Source organism: Ascidiella aspersa, chromosome 5 (genome assembly GCF_963924565.1).
Source record: "Ascidiella aspersa chromosome 5, kaAscAspe10.2, whole genome shotgun sequence".
In the NCBI taxonomy this organism is placed as follows: Eukaryota; Metazoa; Chordata; class Ascidiacea; order Phlebobranchia; family Ascidiidae; genus Ascidiella; species Ascidiella aspersa.
In genome coordinates, this window is record NC_139451.1 from 5347883 (window position 1) to 5368302 (window position 20420).

The 20420-nt window shown below is 34.5% G+C and overlaps 1 protein-coding gene across 1 annotated transcript in view; it reads left to right on the plus strand.

The window, feature by feature from the left end:
- LOC146141581 (protein broad-minded-like) overlaps nt 1-20420 on the plus strand; it is a 28851-nt gene that overhangs the window by 4071 nt on the left and 4360 nt on the right. The window contains exons 4-23 of the mRNA XM_083389740.1: nt 872-1085; nt 2553-2688; nt 3545-3652; nt 4087-4212; nt 4446-4544; nt 5894-6053; nt 7199-7270; nt 7643-7739; nt 8322-8445; nt 8895-9099; nt 9417-9563; nt 10798-10878; nt 11310-11382; nt 12208-12338; nt 13022-13141; nt 14238-14326; nt 14770-14880; nt 16915-17153; nt 17862-18071; nt 20084-20278. Of these exons, the coding sequence (XP_083245866.1) occupies nt 872-1085; nt 2553-2688; nt 3545-3652; nt 4087-4212; nt 4446-4544; nt 5894-6053; nt 7199-7270; nt 7643-7739; nt 8322-8445; nt 8895-9099; nt 9417-9563; nt 10798-10878; nt 11310-11382; nt 12208-12338; nt 13022-13141; nt 14238-14326; nt 14770-14880; nt 16915-17153; nt 17862-18071; nt 20084-20278 (2737 nt within the window). The remainder of the gene's footprint in view (nt 1-871; nt 1086-2552; nt 2689-3544; nt 3653-4086; nt 4213-4445; nt 4545-5893; nt 6054-7198; nt 7271-7642; nt 7740-8321; nt 8446-8894; nt 9100-9416; nt 9564-10797; nt 10879-11309; nt 11383-12207; nt 12339-13021; nt 13142-14237; nt 14327-14769; nt 14881-16914; nt 17154-17861; nt 18072-20083; nt 20279-20420) is intronic.

Sequence of the window (20420 nt, forward strand, 5' to 3'; positions counted from 1 at the left end):
CATTTTGCGCCCAAATTCTTCAGGGTTTTCATGTCCTTAAAGTTGAATGCTATGTTCGCCTTACGAATGTATAAACCTTGCCACGTTTTAGGCGATAAGTGCTTTTTGAATATCTAGGTTGCCTTAAAACAGACAAAAACAAATTAATACTTGATAGAAGTTTAAAAAATAGTATTTACATATATCCGCATTTCTGTATTTTTACAAACCACTGTTTTGTAAACCCCACAACAGACCACTCAATAAAAGTTTGAGGATGCGTATGAATATGGTGGGCCTGGCATAAGGTGTAAAAGATTTTCCCCCCCAAAATTTTTTTAAATAAAATATTGTTTGCACCAATTTCTTTGGTGGCCATATCAGTTTTAATATTTGGTAGCAATATTAGGCATGATTTGTGATTCAATACAGACCTTCTAACCTTGAAAGGTAAATTTATCAAACAATACTAAGTTTAAAAATTGGTGTTAACTCAATTTTTTAACACTAATTCTTAAATGTAAATGTCAGCCTATAAGTGTTTTCCAAACTTTTTTATTCCAAAGCAAATTTGAGTTTTGTGAACACCTCATGATCAAAGATATGGAAAGCTGGTATAAAATATGTCAGTTTTCGTACAACCAAACTTGATTTAAATTCATACATGATTTATTATAGAAAGTTACTTAAATATATCGCCAAAATTGCTTAGAAGTAATAATACTTCAGTCCAATAAGGCAAAACGGAACGAGGTTGATTATAAAGATAAATAATCAAAATTGTGGCAGACTTGAAATGTTTTTAAAGACCCATACTTTGGGAACCACTGGCTTAACATACATTACAAAGTAAATAAAAAGGTAAATTTAAATTTATTTTCTTGTTTGCCAGGAACAATTCCACCGTATCGCCTATGAGCTTCACGTCAACCAACCAATCGAGAAACGGCGTGAAGCTCTGCTGCGTCTTTGTCAAGTCCCTCCCTCCGATGTTATGGCCAGTGAGAGCTGGACTCAACTTCGGGTCGCTTTGCTTGACGCTTTGGCCGATGAAGATAACTTTATATCGCACACGGCGCTCACGTTTCACGCCAAAATGTTTGCAGGTAATTCTGTAGTTTCCAAAGTCTTACCGGGGTCTGCCAATGCGTTTTAGGGAATATGTAAATTAAGTGCATGGCGTTGTTATCCTAACTCAAAGTTGGTGAATAAAATACAAGCAATTGACAAAATTTCAGTAAAGCTACTAGTTATTTGGATATGTGTTTTGTCATTTTATGTTATTAAAAAATCCTATTTAATTTATTTTCTTTGCAAGTGACCACAAAAATAGTGGGGGTCTTCACTAAAAAAAAAATACAAAACGTTTTAAAACGACTGGTCTACTTCTTATTTAAAAAGACATAGAGCAGTGGTTCTCAACCTTTATGTACATAAAGGTTGAGAACCACTACGATATCAATATCGTCAGCCTAGTTTACCTTGTGTTGAGTATTTAAAGTAACACACAACACCCATTTCATTTATGACATGTTAAAATGATTTCTGCTGCTGCATCGCCGAAGCAAGTCTTAAAATGCGAATGATAGCATAAACCAAAAATCAGTATGTATATTATGAACTGTTGTAATTCTGCCTTCCATTTTACAATCTATTGTGTTAATCACAATGGAAGTGTTCTGTCACACGCCACACTCAATGCAATTTACAACATGTTACAACAATATGATTTTATCACTTACCACGATTGTGATTAGGCATGTTACCAAGCGTTATTTATTTCCTAGCGTTAATTATATTATTAGTGGTATATTTATAAGTTTTTGTGGACCCACTTAAAACGTTTTGCAGACCCCCAGGGGTCTGCGGATTCCCAGTTAACAACCGCTGACATAGAGTTCGCAGTTAGAGAAAAAAGAAATATCCACACAGCATGTTTAATGTTTATATATATATATACTATGATATTGAATCAACATTCATACATCCTTACTAGTACACCGAAAGCCATCACAGACTCACCGAATCTTTCGATTAATGATGCAAGTGTGTGTATCTTTCGAACATCTTTGATTTATTTCTGTCCCTTAGAAACTTTTGAAATTTTCTCCATATTGCTTCTAATTTAGCTTGAGACAGAATGTCAAAGCCGGAAAAGTTGAGTAAATTGTCACCATCTTATTAAAGACAATTCCAATACTCAAACCTGATGTGCTCAGGCTTTAGACGTGTTTGAATTGAGAATACTAGAGTTGCTAGCTATTCAAGACTGTAGCCCTGAATTGAATTTGACACCATGTCAACATTGCTGAACCTGTTCAACACCTGAAGTGTAATTAATGCATTTCGAATGATTAAAAACTCCGAATGAAAAAAATTGCATTCCACCTTTTTAGAAGTGCGGTTTGAACCTATTTGAGTCAAATTAACTGATGATAATACAAGTGTGTATCACAAACATCTTATCTAGAAGATGTTGATTTGTTGACCTGCTTGATTTGAGCATTCATTTTCAAGCCACATTCCAGATCTGTGTATAGTGCACATAAATACTAATTTATTTCTTCTTTTAGTTTCCAGTTACCAGATAATGCGTGAAACATACACCTGTCTTTCCGAGCACCTTTCAATCTGCTTTAAATTGTGGGCCAACCAATCTTCAGACGAAATAAATCTCACCAACCCTGTGGCAGCCAGAATACTTCAAAGGTAGAATATTACTTTTGTTATTATTATCAAGCTAGAATATTACTGTTGTATGTAGTTAATATTGTGGGTGACAGAGCTTGATACTTTGTGGGTGACAATGCTTGAGACATTTTAATCCGATACTGATACCTAAAATTTTTAACAAAAAGCATCAAAATGCGATATAAAATGAACTCAATACTATGCCCAAAACAAGCAAAGCAAATTCAAGTTCTTTAACCAAAATTTGCTTTCGCTTGAAGAAATTAAGTTACTTTGAATTCTAAAGTTCTTTTAGAAAAAATTCTTTTTAAGGAAGAATCGCTGTGTTTGATCGCAAATCAAGGCTAAAGTTCCTGTATAAATTTGGTATCAGATCGGCACCAATAGAGTACCCATACTACCACTTGGGCATCATTTAGTTTAAATCTGAATACACGTTATTTATTGTGTTGTTGAATTATTTTTATCAAATGCTTTGCCTTCAATAGCGGTAGCTTTTACTGCTCTGTCTTGTTTTAAAAAAGTGTTTTTTATTTGACCAAGTTTTTCTAAACACCTTTTTTGATATAGTTTAAGCACTTGTTATTAGATAAAAAAGTTAAAATTAAAAAAAGAGATCAACTGATAGCACTTTTTCGAGCCCATACCTGATTTTTAACATTTTTACAAACTGATACCTGATACCAATTTTGTTATTTACCTAGATATAGTCAAAACTTTAATTGAAAAATACAATTTTAGTTTATCTACCTGTATTTATTAAACTCCTATTTTGCATATTAACTTGGCATGGGGCGAAACAAAAAAAAATTCAGGTTTACATCATTACATCTGAATGTAAAGTTTTAAATCAAAGATGTGTTTGTTTTTTCAGGTTGCGTCTCGTGAATGAATTTCAGTGTGAGGTTCCATTGATTTGGGTTCGATATCCTGAAAGTTTCCTTGATTGTATAATGGACAGTACTTTCGATCTAATCACAGTGTTTGGCAAGTCAAGTAAGTTAATTTTAATTTATTTGATGTCTTTATCTTTACAGTCAGCAAACCTGAAAAGAAATGAAAAGCTGTTTAAAATTCCAGTTAATAATTCTTTCCTCTCTGGGTAGTAAACTGAAACACTTTTCGGAAGTAAGGAAAATCGCAGACAATAAAATGTAAAAGATTCTGATACGAAAGCAAGAATCTTTCTTTTACATGTTATTGTCTGCGGGAGATACCTTACTTCCGAAAGTGTTTCAGCTTTAATAAATATAGAGGTAGATGAACTGAAATGTTGTTTGAATTTTATTTTCTATTAATATAAATGATCCAAGGTATATAAAAAAGATCAGTATCGGTGTCGCATATATTGGTTGCCAAAAATTTTGTGTATCTGTATCAGAAATATCGGTCGATCTCTACTTTGTTTATAGAAAGTCATTCCGAAATATCTGTGATTCATTTTTTGTCATTGCTCGACCTTGAAGCCAACTGGTTCAGAAGATGGTTGCATGGCAACTACAGCAGAGCAGTCGTCATTAAGTGCATGGAGAATAAATACAGGTAACCTAGAAAAAGTATTTTTTTTAAATAAAAGAGTACGTATTTTTTTTAAATTGAAAGGGATTTACCAGTTAACAAATAAATTTCATAATATACTGAATACATTGCAAATTTCCTTGTGTATATTTTGTGGCAATATTTTTTAATAAAAAAGAAATTAATTTCACTAAACATCATTTTTTTATTCACATTTTATGTCAGTATAACTATTAATGTGCCAATTTAAATTGCAGAATTTTTCTCGTGGAAGCCGTCACGAATTGTGTTCTGTTTTGTCGGAAATCAATTGGTTGGTCTGCTGCGGGTCAATCTCAATTTCAGCAAGCAAAAAGGTAGAGAATAAAACATTTTAAAGTAGAAAATCGTTTTTTGCAATACAATTGTCCGAGCTGATTTTTTTTTGATACAAGACTGCCGTAAAGTCTTTGAATCTTCAAAATTCTTTGACCTGATTTGCTAAAAATAAGAATTTTATAAACGTCTTTGATTTATTATATGTACAGCTTAGATTGTGAGTTTAAAAAACTCCGTAGTAAATCAATTTTTTGCTCTTAGTTATTATCTTAAGTATGTCATTTATACTCTTTTGCTTTTGAATTAATTTGAAAAACTGTCTAGTTATTCAATTTTAGGTCTTAGAATATCTATAATTTCCATTGAACAGTCTTTAAATGTCTTTTTCTGTGGTACCGCATCTTCTGGTAACTCTCGACGAAGTAGCGTATGTAGTAGTGTTCTGTGCTTGAGCAAAATATGCTTTCTTGTTGATAATTAGGAACAACCAGAACAGTCTTATGATAAAATCATTAGTGTTTTGAAACATGTGATTGAAAAAGTATTGGAAAATAAACAAAAATATCGGAAATAAAACATTTTTTATTTGTAAAATACATCTTAGAAATCAGTGTTGTAATGATTACTTACGTCATTGCTTTTAAGCAGGGCTGCGGAGTCAGTTAGAAATAACCAGAGTCCGACTCCCGAGTCCGACTCCTGTCAAATATGCGATTTCGTTGAGTCCCGAGTCCGGCCCTGACTCTACAGCCTGTCAATTTAAGTAACTAAAATAACGTGGATATATTCAGCAATCCACTTATAGGGGTGTCATATAATTCATTCACTCACAATACATGGTTGAAAAATATTCCACCATGTGCTATTCCGCCTTTACAATTCACAGTTTGCGGCCATATCAGTTTTGAAATTTCGTACTGCGCACGTCGGACTCGGGACTCTGGTAGTTTTACATGGCCATACACAAGTCCGACTCCAACTCCGCAGCCCTGTTTTAAGTGACTTGACTTAACTTACGTCTTGTCGACAATAGGCTTTGGTTGAAATTAAGTGTTTTCATTAGGCATCTGTTTTTAAAATTGTTTTTTTACCTCAATGTTTGCACTTGAAACAATTTGCTTGCTATATGTTGCATTTTTGTTATTTTCACTTCAGTATAATCGGACGAGTTTTTACAAATTTTAATAGTTTTGCATTTAATTTTGATGACAAGGACTTGATTTAAAACTGACTTGCTCTAATTGTGACTTGACATGTTATTTATTAAAAAAAGACTTGACTCGGACTTGAGTTATATTTTTAATGACTTGACTGGGACTTAAAGCCATATTGACATTAATTACTTGCAAAGAACCTCTTCAAAACTACGCGTTTTTCTTCTATTCAGGCAAGTGTACACATTGGCACATCTGCAGTACACCTGTTTTGTCCACTGCTTGTCCATCATTGCAAGGCTTCTGATGTACTCTTGTGGAAGACAGCTGTTCCCCGTGCAATTCCAATCGCAACTCATCACAATACAAGAGCTGCTGGTCGCATGGATAAAGGTAAGGTTATTGAAACTGTACTTTATGGCTTGCCTTACTCCAGTGGTTTCCAAACTGTGGGATATGGAGTTATTTGAAAATATTGCAATTGTATAGTAAGAATATCAAAGCCCATACAGAAGTATGTATCATTTTGACTGTTTCGAACAAATCTTTATTAATTTTCAATCTCATTTATTTTTATTTTCAATGTATAGAAAATGAGATATTCGAAAAGTTCAAAATATTACCTACTTTTATGGGCTTTGATAGTCTTACTACGTCTTACTACAACCATAATGCTCCATTGCAATTGTACATGTTTTGTTTTACTAAATTTTTTAGAATATAAAAAAGCTTCTTGTTACTGCCAAACAAACATTATACTCATTTGCCCTTCATTTATTATTCCTGTATGGCCAAACAAAGGTTAAGAGACAATTTTTTTTCACTATGTGTATCAGCATCTTATTTGGCTGATAAGCTCATAACTGTACAGAAATGAGCGCAAAGGCTTTAAATCGGGTACTCTAATCAATTCAAGTTTTTGAATTGATTTACATTGTTGAAAATGCTTTGAAAAACCCAAGTTTTTTTCAAAATTCTTTGAATACTCTTTGAATGTCCATCTGAAGTTTAGTGTTTTGAAAGCACTGTTAAAAAGCAATTTACTTTTTTTACAAAATTGTGTTCACTATGACCTTCATACTGTTTTATTTTCCGATTATAATTAAAAATTGTCAATTGGTTCCATTTTAGGTCTTTAAAACCTACAAATTTCTTTTGAAAGATAAGTCTTTGAATTTTTTTGTATAAAATTGTGTGGTAGGTCTATTGGACCCATCGAAAAGTCTTTGAATATCTTTGAATTTTTTTTTTTTATAAAATTGTTTAAAAGATTTATTGAACCCATTGGAAAGTCTTTGATTATTATCTTTGAATTTTTTTTGTAAAATTATGTGAAACTCTATTGGACCCATCGAAAAGTCTTCGAATATCTTTAATTTTTTTTGTAAAATTGTGTGAAAGTTTATTGGACCTGTTGCTTATATTTCGCATGAATCTGTTTTTTGTTATACTTAGTGTATTTTAATTCCAGCGCGAACGGAAAATATACATTACCTAGTTATACCATACCTACTTACTAATTCATTCTTTAATTTCAGCTGCTAAGTTTAGGCGAAGTTAAACCCAAACCAGGATCAAAGATTTTTGAGCCAGCTGCTGTTGTTGGAAAGGTGATATTAAAAAACTTTTTTATTTTTCACTATCTTAACATCCCTGAATTGTTGAGAATATCTGTTTGTTCATTTCCAACAGAGATATTCCAAACGTTCACAAAATGCTACCTACTTCTGTATAGGCTTTGAATTTTTTTCTTCATCTAACTACAACCTCCAGCAATTATCTTAAGATTTATTCGAAACGTTCAAAAAATGCCACCTACTTCTGTATGGGCTTTGCTATACTCACTACGTCTTACTGCAACCTCTTTTAATTCATAATTCTATTATTTTTAGCAACTTAAAAATTGTTGTATGACTTAAATAAACTGTATTGCTTTCCATGTTTGGTAGATCTGACAATATTGTGTTTGCTTTTTCCTTTAGGCGTTATGCAACCTGTGTTCATCGAATGCTTTTGTAGAAGAATGCGTTAATTCTGACGTTATTTCAATTCTCCTCACTCCAGTGCATACTTGGCTAGGTAAGGGTGCTTTGCTTTTCTACTTTATATGGAAAAAATAGGCACAATCTATACACTCTTCGCACTAAATAGTTTTCCAAAAGGTGTTTTGCCACATTTAAGGTTAATTGTGAAAAAAATCAGACCAAAGATTTGTCTGTACCTGAAGAAAATAATCCCCACAGTTGTTTTCAAGCCTGGCATTCCTTGAATATAAAAAGCATTTAATGTGTGCTGACAATTAGACTCTAGACTAGACCAATCCTATCAGAATCATGTTACTTAAATATCATTATGTTATACCAAAGACCACTGCATTTTAAGTAGGCTATAAAAACTGGTCCACGCGAGATAAAAATATTTATTAGGGGGTCATGGTAAAACAAGTTTAGTAACCCATGATATAGTGTCACCTGATTACCCAAATTTTGTTTTGTGGTAGACGTTTACTCGCATGTTCTTCTACTACGTGTATTTTTATTTCTTTATTTCTACTTGATTTCTAACCTGATGAAGCACGGTGGTGCTAAAGCTTGTCGAGAATTTAATATAATTTGTCTTTACATAGTGGCACCTGATTACTCAACTTTTGTTTTGTGTTAGACGTTAGCAGCAAGCAAAGAGCCAAAGAAGCGACGATGCTTCACATAGCCGAGATATTGGCTTCATTAACGTCAACTCATTCTGGCAGAAAACAACTACTACAAGTTAATTCTGCTGACAACAGGTTGAAATTACTGTTAACTGCTAAGTAGGGATGTCTGATAAAATCGAATCGTAGCAGATACCCGATGCCAAGTATACTCTTAGTGGTGTGGTAGTCCGCTACTAGGTTGGTAACAACATGTTAAAATTACTGCTGAGATGTATATATTTTGTATAAGTGTACAGCTATTGAATAAAAATTTTATAACAGAAAAATATTTCTTTAAACATGGAATGTTTTAATGAAACGAAACTTTAGCTTCTGTCAGAAAAACAATTAAGCAAAAAGTGTCTGCTTATTTTTCTTGTTGTAGCTATTATATTGAAACTTTATCTAATCAAACGATTATTATAACAGCACACATAATGGGCTTTGAAATTCTTACTACGTCTTGCTAGAACCTCTGATCATTATATTAAGATTTGTTCATACATTCTCCCTTCAAAATGTTACCTACTTTTTCTGCACAGGACTGCAGCCCACGTGGTTGCTGAATTTGCACTGAAGGCGCTCAGTGGCAAACTGCACGGAGTATCAAGTCACCTGGTAGCACCCTCCAACGCAATAACAGGGGCTTTTGTGTTCGTTTGTCGTCAACTTTACAACACCTGTGGCGGACTGCTTCTGTTGCACGATTACCAGCTTCACAGCAAAATAGCTGCGTCGTGGAGACAGGTTTGAAAGAATCTGATTATAATTTGAAAAACAAAGCGCTTTGAGAAAGCTTTAAAAAACTAGGGGTCCTAAATATTCCATATTACTGCTCTTCCAGGTATTAAGATAATTCTTGGAGTCTTATATAATGCGAACGAAACAGCATTTACCAAGTTTCAAAAACCCATAAAAAACAGGTTTTCCTTATAATTTGAATACGGTCAAGGCATTTATAACGACATAAATTACGTACTTTTAACGTGCAATAATGATATGAGGATTATAAATTGCTACTACATGGCCGCAGGTTTTAAGAAACACAACCACAATTTTTTTAGACAAACGAAAACAAGCAAGCCCCGTCCAGTCAGGCGGAGGTCACCTTTGAAAGTGAGAGTCTTCCAACTCAGTCCAGCTCAAGGAGTTTAATCGTCTGGGAAGACACACTACTCGACAACCTACTCAACTTCGCCGCCACTCCACAAGTACTTTGTCTTATATGTTATATACCAGTGTGGTCCAACTGCAGGCCCGCAGACCAAAGTTGGCCCGCAAGTTCGGCTTTTTTGGCCCGCGAACTGATAGTAAGCTTTGCTTCAAACTAGCAATTTTACTTTAATTTTTGTTTCTTTGTTATTTTAAATGACAACAAAATTTGTGAATGATCTTTTGTGATGCATAAAAATACAACTTTGTACAAAAATAGAACATCGACCTCAGACGTCCCATTGATCAATAAATCATGTGGCAAATTTGCAAAATTTTGGTGTTGAAATTATTTCACACCTACCGTAGCTAAACGTAGATGTACATTTAATAAAGTTAGAGTATATATGCAATAGGCTAAGTATGATTTGCCAGCAATAAGCCTAATAATCGCTATTTAAAACCATTGGCCCGCAAGATAAAAAACAAATGGTTTTTTTCCCGCGATGAAAAGAAGTTGGACCACGCTGATATATACTATATGATATACTTGTAAAGTTTTTCTGTATTCGGGCGTCTTGATTTGTGATAACGGCACTGCACATATATAGTCCAAAAAAACAAGATGAAATCTGGACTTTTCAATGGTACTAGGTCCTATATAATGAGTCACCAAACTTTTTTTCGAAATGAGACGGATAATTCTAAGGCCTGATCATCGCGGGCCAAACTACTGTTGGGATTTGCCATAGCGTACCGAATATAAATATTTTTGTCGAACTTTGTTAACTTGGTTATTATCGTTGTGCAAAAAAATAGAAATGACATTACATTTAATTATTCACAATCAATTTAATTAAATCGCAAATTATTAAAAAAATGTAACCGGTAAACATTTGTGTCCCAATTTTTCTGCCTTTTACTTCATACCATATGCTTTTAAGACTGTAAAAAAATCACCTAACAAGTAATCATCTACAAGTCGTTCCGACCAAAGAGTTCTAATTTAAATTCGTAGTTTTAAACGAGAGACTAAAAAATGTCGCTGGACAAAGTAGCATTTTTGGTAAAATCCGAATAGATTAGAACTAGAATTAGAGCACACAAGCAATTCACAAACTTGATTAAAATTAGAATTAGCTGCACTTTGCTCTTTTCGAATTATAAAACCAGACTTATCTAGTTGTCCAAAGGTTACAGGTAGGGATGCGAAGCTAGTAATGGTACTTGTCCGTCACTAGGCTATCACTACATCCTTTGTGCATGTTACTAAATAATGAATTCTTTGTTTAGGGTTTGCTAATGCTTCAACAGACGGGTGCAATGAATGAATGTGTGGCTTACATGCATTCGAGGTACACCAAAAAGCTACAGGTAATTTGGAAAACTGAAAACTGAAAGAATCTTGCCAGAATTTTGCCGACATAGTCGCCAAGTCGCCAGCATTCTGCCATACTGGTAAAATCTATTTGACACCAGGACCTTCATGTTAAGGTTTTGCCAACACAAAAATTTTATTGTTACAGAAAATATAGTTGTTTTATTTGACGATATTGTTCTAGACATCCATTTTTTGTATTAATCTGGCTGTGCATTTTAAATAAGTGACACAAAAACGGAAAATGTTTTTACCAAAATCATTAATTTTCCTGGTATTTTTTTAATTTTAGCGAATATTTAAGCAACTCTGGACCATGATTTTTTTTAAGAATGATAGCCTTTTTTAAAAAAAATCTTGATATTTTTATTGTGACATCTATGTTGTATAACAAACACTTAACTATAAGTTACTAATTTTGTTTCAGGTTAGCAAATGTGAAAAGTTTGGATACGGAGTAATGGTCACACAATTGGCTTCCACGTCTGCTGGTTCAATGGGTTAGTTACGAACTTCATACTATAATATTATATTGTAGAATGTAGATGTTAGGGCTGTTTATAAAAACAGGTATAAAACATAAAATAATTTATTTAAAAAAGTTTACAGAAGGGCATATTTCGCCTTATGAATAGGCGGCAGGAGTATCTGTGTTTTACCGAATATCAAAGCCCATACAGTATTAGTTTGATCCTGTAAAATGCTCGTGTGCTATATTTGTAATTCTAATCTAATTTGGATTTTACCAAAAATTCTACTTCGCCCAACGGCATTTTCATTCTCTTAGTCAAAACAAATAATCCGAATTAAGACTTTTTGGTTGGAACGACTTGTTGGCCTATGCGATAAAAGGCATAACAAGAAGAACACAAATATTTGGCATTCGCATTCTTATTAAAATATAATTGCTATTTAAATTAAATTTGATTGTGAATAGTTAAATGTAATTCTAGTTCAAATTTCGATTTTTACAGAATTTAGTTATTCTAATTCCAATCTAATTTGAGAAACTCAAAATGATCTTTGGAGCAGAATGGATGGAGGTTATAGTAAGACGTAATAAGAATATCGAAGCACGAACAGAAACAGGTGTCATCTTGAACTTCGAAATAGCTCTTTATGTTGAAAATGAATAAGGACTTATTCAAAACGTTTAAAATGATACCTACTTCTGTATGGGCTTTGATATTCTTATGACGTCAAAATGATATAATTCTAATTTCTAATCTGATTTTAAAAAGCCTTCAAATCTGCTCAGAGGGGAGCTAGTCGAGAAACAACCTTTTATAGATTGGTTTTATTCACATAACCTATTTGTAAACTAGCTTTGGAAAAGGCGGGCTTCATTCAAGCGATCGTGCACGAGTTCTGGGCGAGTGTTGAGGGAATAAACGTCGACATTCAGCATCCCGCTCCGTTCACCAAACTAAGTCCCGTGGAAAAGTCAGTACACAAGGTAATTTTTTTACATTATTTAAACTAATAAATCAAGTTAGAAGAAAATGGAACTAAAAAACTATTTTTCTTCTACAGCAATTTCAGCTAATTGTGAAAAAGTTTTATAGCTATATTTTTACTTATGTGAATCACCAACAGTATAATGGCTTATTCGTAAATTTGAACTTAAAATATTAAGTTCACGAAGTAAAAATATTTTATTTCTAAAATAATGACACTTGAAATGAAAATAATATGAAGACGTTTAGTTGCCTACCCCAATACGTAAGGTTTTATATTATATTGCCTTTTTAATTACTGGACATGGTGTAAAGCCGGTCTGTGGCATCGGAATCTAGGCTGGTGACTCAAGTAAGTCTACGTAAGAATATTCAAGTCCCGAATCCGGCGTGCGCATGCGCAGTATCAAATTCTCCCGAAAACTGTTAATTGTAAAGATGGAATAGCACTCTGCTAAATGTCCACCTTATTTTAGTTACGTAAATGGATGTAATACAGGCTGTAGAGTTGAAGCTTGACTGGGGACTCGACGAAATCGATACATTTGGCTCGAGTCACACTCTGGTTCATTTTTTTATCCGTTTTTATTTTAATTTTGTGTTTGCTATACTTAAATAATGTTTAAATTGAAGATTACAGAAAAACTTATTCATGTTAATTGAATGGTTTGCGTACTTTTAGGCGTTCACGGGACTCGCCAATGTGCTCAGTTCATACCAGGCAGTCCACCAACTCTTCAAGGGAAAGCAGCTACCGAATAAAAGTAACTACACATTCAGGGATATCCCCGATTCTCCACTGGTAAGTAACGTTAACATATCATTGAAGAAAAAAACATATTTCTAGTTGTGTGGTCAATGTTTATAGAAATCCTAATCGTTCATCATTACAAATTCAGTTGCAAATGTTAGACACAGTAAGAATATCCAGGCTCAAACAAAAGTAGGTTTCGAATTAATCTTAAGGCTTGAGGTTGTAGTTAGACGTGAAATGAATATCAAAACCTATACAGAAGTAGGTAGCATTTTGTGAAGGTTTTTAATCAATCTTAAGAAAATGGCTGGCGGTTGTAGTTAGACGTAGAATAAAAATCAAAGCCTATACAGAAGTAGGAAGCAATTTGTGAAGGTTTTTAATCAATCTTAAGAAAATGGCTGGCGGTTGTAGTTAGACGTAGAATAAAAATCAAAGCCTATACAGAAGTAGGAAGCAATTTGTGAAGGTTTTTAATCAATCTTAAGAAAATGGCTGGCGGTTGTAGTTAGACGTAGAATAAAAATCAAAGCCTATACAGAAGTAGGAAGCAATTTGTGAAGGTTTTTAATCAATCTTAAGAAAATGGCTGGCGGTTGTAGTTAGACGTAGAATAAAAATCAAAGCCTATACAGAAGTAGGAAGCAATTTGGGAGCGTTCAAATAAATCTTTATTCAATTTAAAAGGCTAAAGGCTAGACTAGAGAAACTTCAAATGAGGCTGTATGTACCAATAGGATGCAGCAGGCAATTGTGCTATGGCTGTTTCTCGACCAGCTCCCACTGAGCCCGTGTAGCTCAATCGATTGAGCTACGTTCCCGGTATGGCCGAGATCGTGAGTTCCAGTCTCCCCACTAGATAGTTTTACGAACAGGATGCAGCAGGTAACGGTGCCATTGTTTTTCCTCGACTTGCCGATCCTCTCTGATCCTATGCAGCTCAGTTTAATAGTCCTATTATGGCCAGAGGTCATGAATTCAAACCTCGACGCAGGCTAATTGGTTTTCTAGCCTATAGCCTTGCTTGCACGAAAATCCTGATTAGTCTGACTTGTTTAAGTAAGCTTTTACGAACGCATCATATGTTCAGTATTGTGGTGTACGTGGTTTAATAATGTTCATTGTTGTCTTATCTTTACTTTAGGAACTCTTGGATAGAATTATCGCCCTCAACTCTGATCAAAAATTCCATGCCTTGTTCAACTTCGAACAGTCCCACGTATTCGGACTCAGGTAAGCGCGAGACAAATGTATACATACATTTATGCTAGTTCAAGGGTTCTTCTTTTCTTTAAAGCACACCCCTAAAAAAATTTAGTTCATTTAGACCTGGATTGGCACGAAATGGTTCGGAGATGACGTCATAAACAATCCTGTCTTTTTTTTCTCGGGTAAAAATTTTAATCCGTTTAATTTCTTGCGATAAAGAACTTGTGGTTTTAGAAAATTGAAACACTTATTAGCAAGCGTTTGAAACATTTATCAACAAGTTTATTCACATTAAGTCAAGTTAAGTCATTATTCCCGAATGACTTAAGTAAAGTCATTATTCATAAATGACTTAAGTGCACTTAGGTCAAGTCAGGCCAATATTCCAAAATGACTTAAGTCACCTGAAGTGCATATATGTCAAGGCATTGACTTAAGTTATTACAACACTGTTGTTTTTATTGCAGGTTACTGACGCTTCTCAGTTGCAACTTGGACACTTGGCTTCTGCTTGAAACCCAGTACAACATTAAGCAGATGTTGCTCAACCTTCAGAAGAACAACCAGATGTATGAGGGGTAAGATGGAAGGTTTGAACTTAGGACCATGGTGTTTCTCATTGATGTAAATTATAGATGTCCGATACTTGATATTTTATTCCGATACCCGATATTCTGGACTGAAAGTATCGCGATCTGATTCCATACCCAAACGACGTTCTTTTTATGCTTAAACAACCCATACGTATAAAATAACAACCCATACGTATAAAAACTTTCAAAGTCATTTTTTGCGGGTTATTTGGCTAAAATTGGCTCAGCGATGAACATTTAGTTATCTCTGTTTGTTATCTACTATTTTTAAACTAATTTAACCAATTAATTGGTTTTATAGTGCCTTTGCTATTTTATTGTGTTGTAATCTAGCCATTTTAAAATGACCGACTCTAGTCCCACTCTAGTAAAATAAAACTGAAGTCCTTACCTTGATTTAAAAAAAAGTCCCATTAAAGTTCTTGAAATAAAATCAAACGCTAAACTATTCAAATTGGAAAACTCGCCTGATTTTGAGTAAGAACTCAACTAAAAACCAACATATAACAAGCACTTGTATTACGTGCAAAAATTAAGGTAAATAACCAAATTGTATAAAAAAATGTTAAATTAAATTAGCCCAAGTCCTTGGACCCAATGTTTTGGGTATATAAAAAAAATCATAAAACAACATAATAAAATATAACCTCACCGCAGACTAGTTGTTTTTTCTAGCCTTGCTTACATGAATATCCTTAATTGGTCGACTAATTTGGTTAGTCTGTAAGACTTGTACCAAATTTTTAGAATTTTTTTCTCAGTGAAGTTATAATTGACGAGCTTTCGATCAAACGAAATATTATAATCCTGTTACGTGTTCACTAACACATTTAACACCTAATTAAATTAATTGCCGTAAGCCGAAATCTGGTTATTTTACGAAATATATATATATATTCGAGTGCGCGTTACATATACATCACAATACAATGCACGCGTCACCATACATTGCACTAGCATGTATACAAGTCTGTAAAGTAGTGAGAGATGTTGTTCTCCTTCCACGGCCGCCAGCTCAGCTCGTAGAAGCGCTGTTGCAGAGATTATTAACTTGATCGCGACTTGCGATCTCTGCTTGATCTTCGGGCCACGGTTTTCAAGTGCTCAGCCCACAAGCACCGCGCGTAAAGTGCTCAGCCGTGAGTTGAGCCCCGGGTCTGAGGATTGCTGGTCAGTGGCGCTAACCTAATTTTACGAAATGATAAATAGGGTTTTAGATTACGCGTTTCAGCTTTCGTTTGCCAAATTTTTCTTTAGTTACATAATACCATTTTTGATGATGCAATGTTTCATTATTGTTGTGCGGTTAAAGCAATCTGTCGATTTAATTACAAAATTCCTGAGTTTTTCGTGTGTCCGTTCGCCACGTTCTAGCCTGTCACTTAACCTTTATTCTCTCAATATATAAACAGTCCGTCTTGCGGGCGGTGATAAACACGCCTTACCGTCGCCGCAAATTGGCTTTAGAACGGACAGTCGTAAAGTTGAAAGAGTGCCTAGCTATGTTTGCAAAGTGTCGGCCAGTCTTTCATGGCCAAATATGACGTGTAACTTTCTCGCTTTTTATGCCGTGTCTTAGTGGTTTTTCGCGCACTCTTCGTGCAGTCTTTGGCGCAGTGTTGAGCCGACAGTGGCAGCAATAGGCCGTGGCTGTCACAGTAACTTTGAAACAAATATGCGTTCATTAATGCCTTTTGATAATGTTTTAATTCACTTTGTAACAATATACTTTTGATTGGTATTCTAGTTGTGGTTCTGACAGGTAGCATATCTGACCAGAAACCTTCGCAAACAACAAGGACTCACGCGGTTGCGTCCCGCCGGGCAACAGTATGGGGTCTGGGGCCAGGGGCCAGGCCCCAGTGCACAAGTCGCGGCGGGGCGTAACAAATCCGTCTATTGATTTATCATGATTATTCAATATTTTAATTTTAGGAAGTATTCTCTTTGTGTTATACGTAAAATGTCTTGTTGGAAGTAATTTTCTGTACCAATTATTTTATATAATTTTTTTCTCAGTGGCGTGATAATTGACGAGCTCTCCATCGAACGAAATCACCTGCTAGTTCGAACCCAACTGGTCGGTGGTGACGGTGAACGATTGCTTCCAACCAGGACATTACACAACGGTGGCTCTTCAGCCAAGGACCGTCTAAAGCACGGCAAGCAAGAACCATTCGCTTGGCCCCTTTTCTACCAGTTCCCTGTGCCCAAAGCCTATCAGCTGCAAGTCAACGAACAGTTCTCCCTGAAAAAAGGTATTTAAATGAAGAGCTGGACACTAGGGATGTTCGATACTTGATATTAAATCCCGACGCCCAATATTCTGGACAAAAAGTAATGCGTTCCGATCCGAAACCAAATTGCGTTTTCAATTTTTAATTCAAAAGTTTTACCAATTTTGTCCTGAAAATAACATAAAAATTTTAAACTGAACGACCATCTTAAAAAGCATACTATATTATGTTTTGAGCATTTTTTAAACAATTTTGACTTAACGTGTTAATTTTTACAAAATGATGACAAATTTTGACCTAAAAATAATATAAATTTTAAACCAAACAATTATTTTAAAAAGATCTTTACAGTTTTTCACGTGATACCTTCAGAAAAGCCTAATAAAATCAGTCAGTCCAATCAGAATTTTCTACGATTTTTTTAGAAACTAATTTTTTTGGTTTTTCATTTGAAAAAACGAAAGTGTTTTACGACGTGAAACAATTTTGAATGTTTTTCATGTAGAAACTACTTCAGATTTCTAGTAATTTATTTGAAAAAAATACCAATGTATTTTACGGCAAAACAATTTTCTTTTTTTTAGAAACTGCTTCGGAATTTCGAATATTTTTTTTAAATAAACACGTATTTTACACAAGTTTTTTACAAACTGCTTAGATTTTCTAAAAGTTCATTTAAAAAAACGAAAGTACATTACGACATAAACATTTTTATTTTATTTTTTTTAGAAACTGCGCTATCCCGCTTTCTTAACAAAACGAAGTTAGTGGACAAAAACCGCCAGTGGCTAGAACAACTGAGAACCGTCTTTGTCAAAGTCATTATGACGTCACCATCCACATTGCGAGGGGGTGTTCTTAATGAGATTCTCGAAAAGTCGGTTGCGGCTCAGGAACGGATGCCAGAAGAAAGGATTTTCAAGAAATCAAACTTCCAAGGTAATAAAAACCAACTTATAAGTTTAAAAGCCTAACTTTTGAATAATGTTTTTTATTTTGGCAGGCATTTTCAATAGAAAAAGAGTGGCCCAAATAACTGATAAAAGATTCATACTTTTATTTTGCAAACGTTTCGGCAAGTGCTTATGCCATCATCAGTGCGTAAAATTTACGCAAAATAAAAGTATGAATCTTTTATCTATTATTTGGACCACTCTTTTTCTATTGAAGATTATGAACAGATCCGTGTTTAGTGAAGATTATGAACAGATCCGTGTTTAGTGAAGATTATGAACAGATCCGTGTTTAGTGAAGATTATGAACAGATCCGTGTTTAGTGTTCCTTAGCAAGCATTGTTTTCAATAAACTTCCTTTTTGGGGTGTAGTAATCTGGTTTGACTTTAGTATAAAATGTCGTGTTTCGTAATATTTTTTTAACTATTAAACTGTTTTTGAATAATATTTTACTATTTTAAGATATTAAATTGAAATTCATTGAACTAAGAAGTTTGGGCTCCACCTTTTAAAGTTTTTTGATGAAATCAAGTAACCTAAAGCCTAAGTTTTTAGTAATGATTTTTGACGAATATTCTTTATTTTAACAGGGATTGTTTTAAATGTACGTCCTTTAGGTGTACACTGTGCAGTGCCTAAATAAGTAGGCTTTATTTGGGCTACCTCAGTGAAATAGGCGTGTTTTCGTACTGAACTTAAATCGTTTTAGGGGTAATCAGTTGGCGGGACAGAAAAATTGTGCCAGCTGAAGATATTGGTAGCCTACTTTCCTTGTTCTGATTAACTGCTAATTCGAAGCTAGCCTATTGCCTATTGATTCTTTATGATCTAGTGTCGGTAACGTTATTTGCTACAAACTCAATTTCTGCAAAGAACATTTAGTTGATCAATTTTGTCGTTTGCTCGAACCTGGAACGCAGAGGTTTCCAAACTAGGGGCCGTACAACAGTCCACGATGATAATTAGTGTTTAAGTTTTTGCTATTATGCTTTAGCGAATGTTTTTAACATTAGACTATGTTTTAAACATTATCTGTCATCATCATTATAAGTCTTTAGTTTGCTTAATTATTCGATAGTACAGTGTGTTTTATGATGTCTCTTGTGGCATAAAGCATTTATTATGCTGTAGTACCTGCTATCAGCGAATCGTTCGCATTACTTAGAAAGTTGTTAGATTAGAAAGAATCGTGACTGCACTAGTTTACTACAAGAAACATGGGGTAACTGACCCTGGAATTTTTATAGGGCCGCAAAATGTCAAAATAATTGCAAAAGGTCCAATAGAAAAGTATTTGAACCGCTGCTCTAACGTGCATTATGTCTCAAATAACTTGTTTCAGAAATCCACGTTTGAAAACAGCCCTGAATCTAGTAATGCTCCATTTTTATTGGTTGAATGCGCCAAGTCCCTTTCTAAAGTAAAAGCTTTGTCAATTTAAACCAAACAAATGCAATATTTTTTTCGCGCCTGGCTAGATTAGACTTGACCACTGTTGCACTTTCCGCATGAGTTGGCACAAACAGCACATTTTCTGGGAACACTAGGTTTATTACGTCGCGTTATGGCGTAATAAATACACAAATACTAACTTACCGGCGAATGATATACCCAAATAATATTGTGGCCACAGGCTTAAAGCGTAGTACGGCCGGAAGTTAATCCACATGCTGGTTTCCTTTGGCCCGTATAACAATTTAAGTTCGAGACCCCACTTAAATAAGAACGCCTGCAATCACAGAAAAATATGTCTGACACCTTGTCATCCTAAATAGGAAAAATCCTATACACATTGGCTAAATCCAATAGAAATATAGGATGTGTTTAAATCGAAAACTTTTTTTAATTTAGTTTTTCGTATTAAATATTCAGCTGTTCGATTTATATTCTCTCAACGAACTGGGGAAACTTGGTTATAGGCTCCACATTTACCAAAATAAAATATCCAACAAGAATAAGGTCCTCTATACTGATTTAAAATACTGTTTATTTGCAGGTCAGTCAAAGAAAGAGCACCTACCTTCTTTTCCCTCTCCTGTCCAAGTCTTAGGCGCCAAAATTGCCGTCCAATATGGTAGGAACCTCAATGTTCTGAAAGGCAACGCCGACACGACTTACAACAACCTTCTCCATGTGCTGCAAACCACCTTGCAACATCTGGTGCCACAGCAGACCTACTCGCAATCTTCAAGTATGTCAATTGGTTGACAAGCCTTTGATCGAACTATAACTCTTTATGCGTTTATTTTACACAATTTGTTTTTCAAAACGTTCACAAAATGCAACCTACTTCCATATGGGCTTTTGATATTTATTCTACATCTTACTTCAAC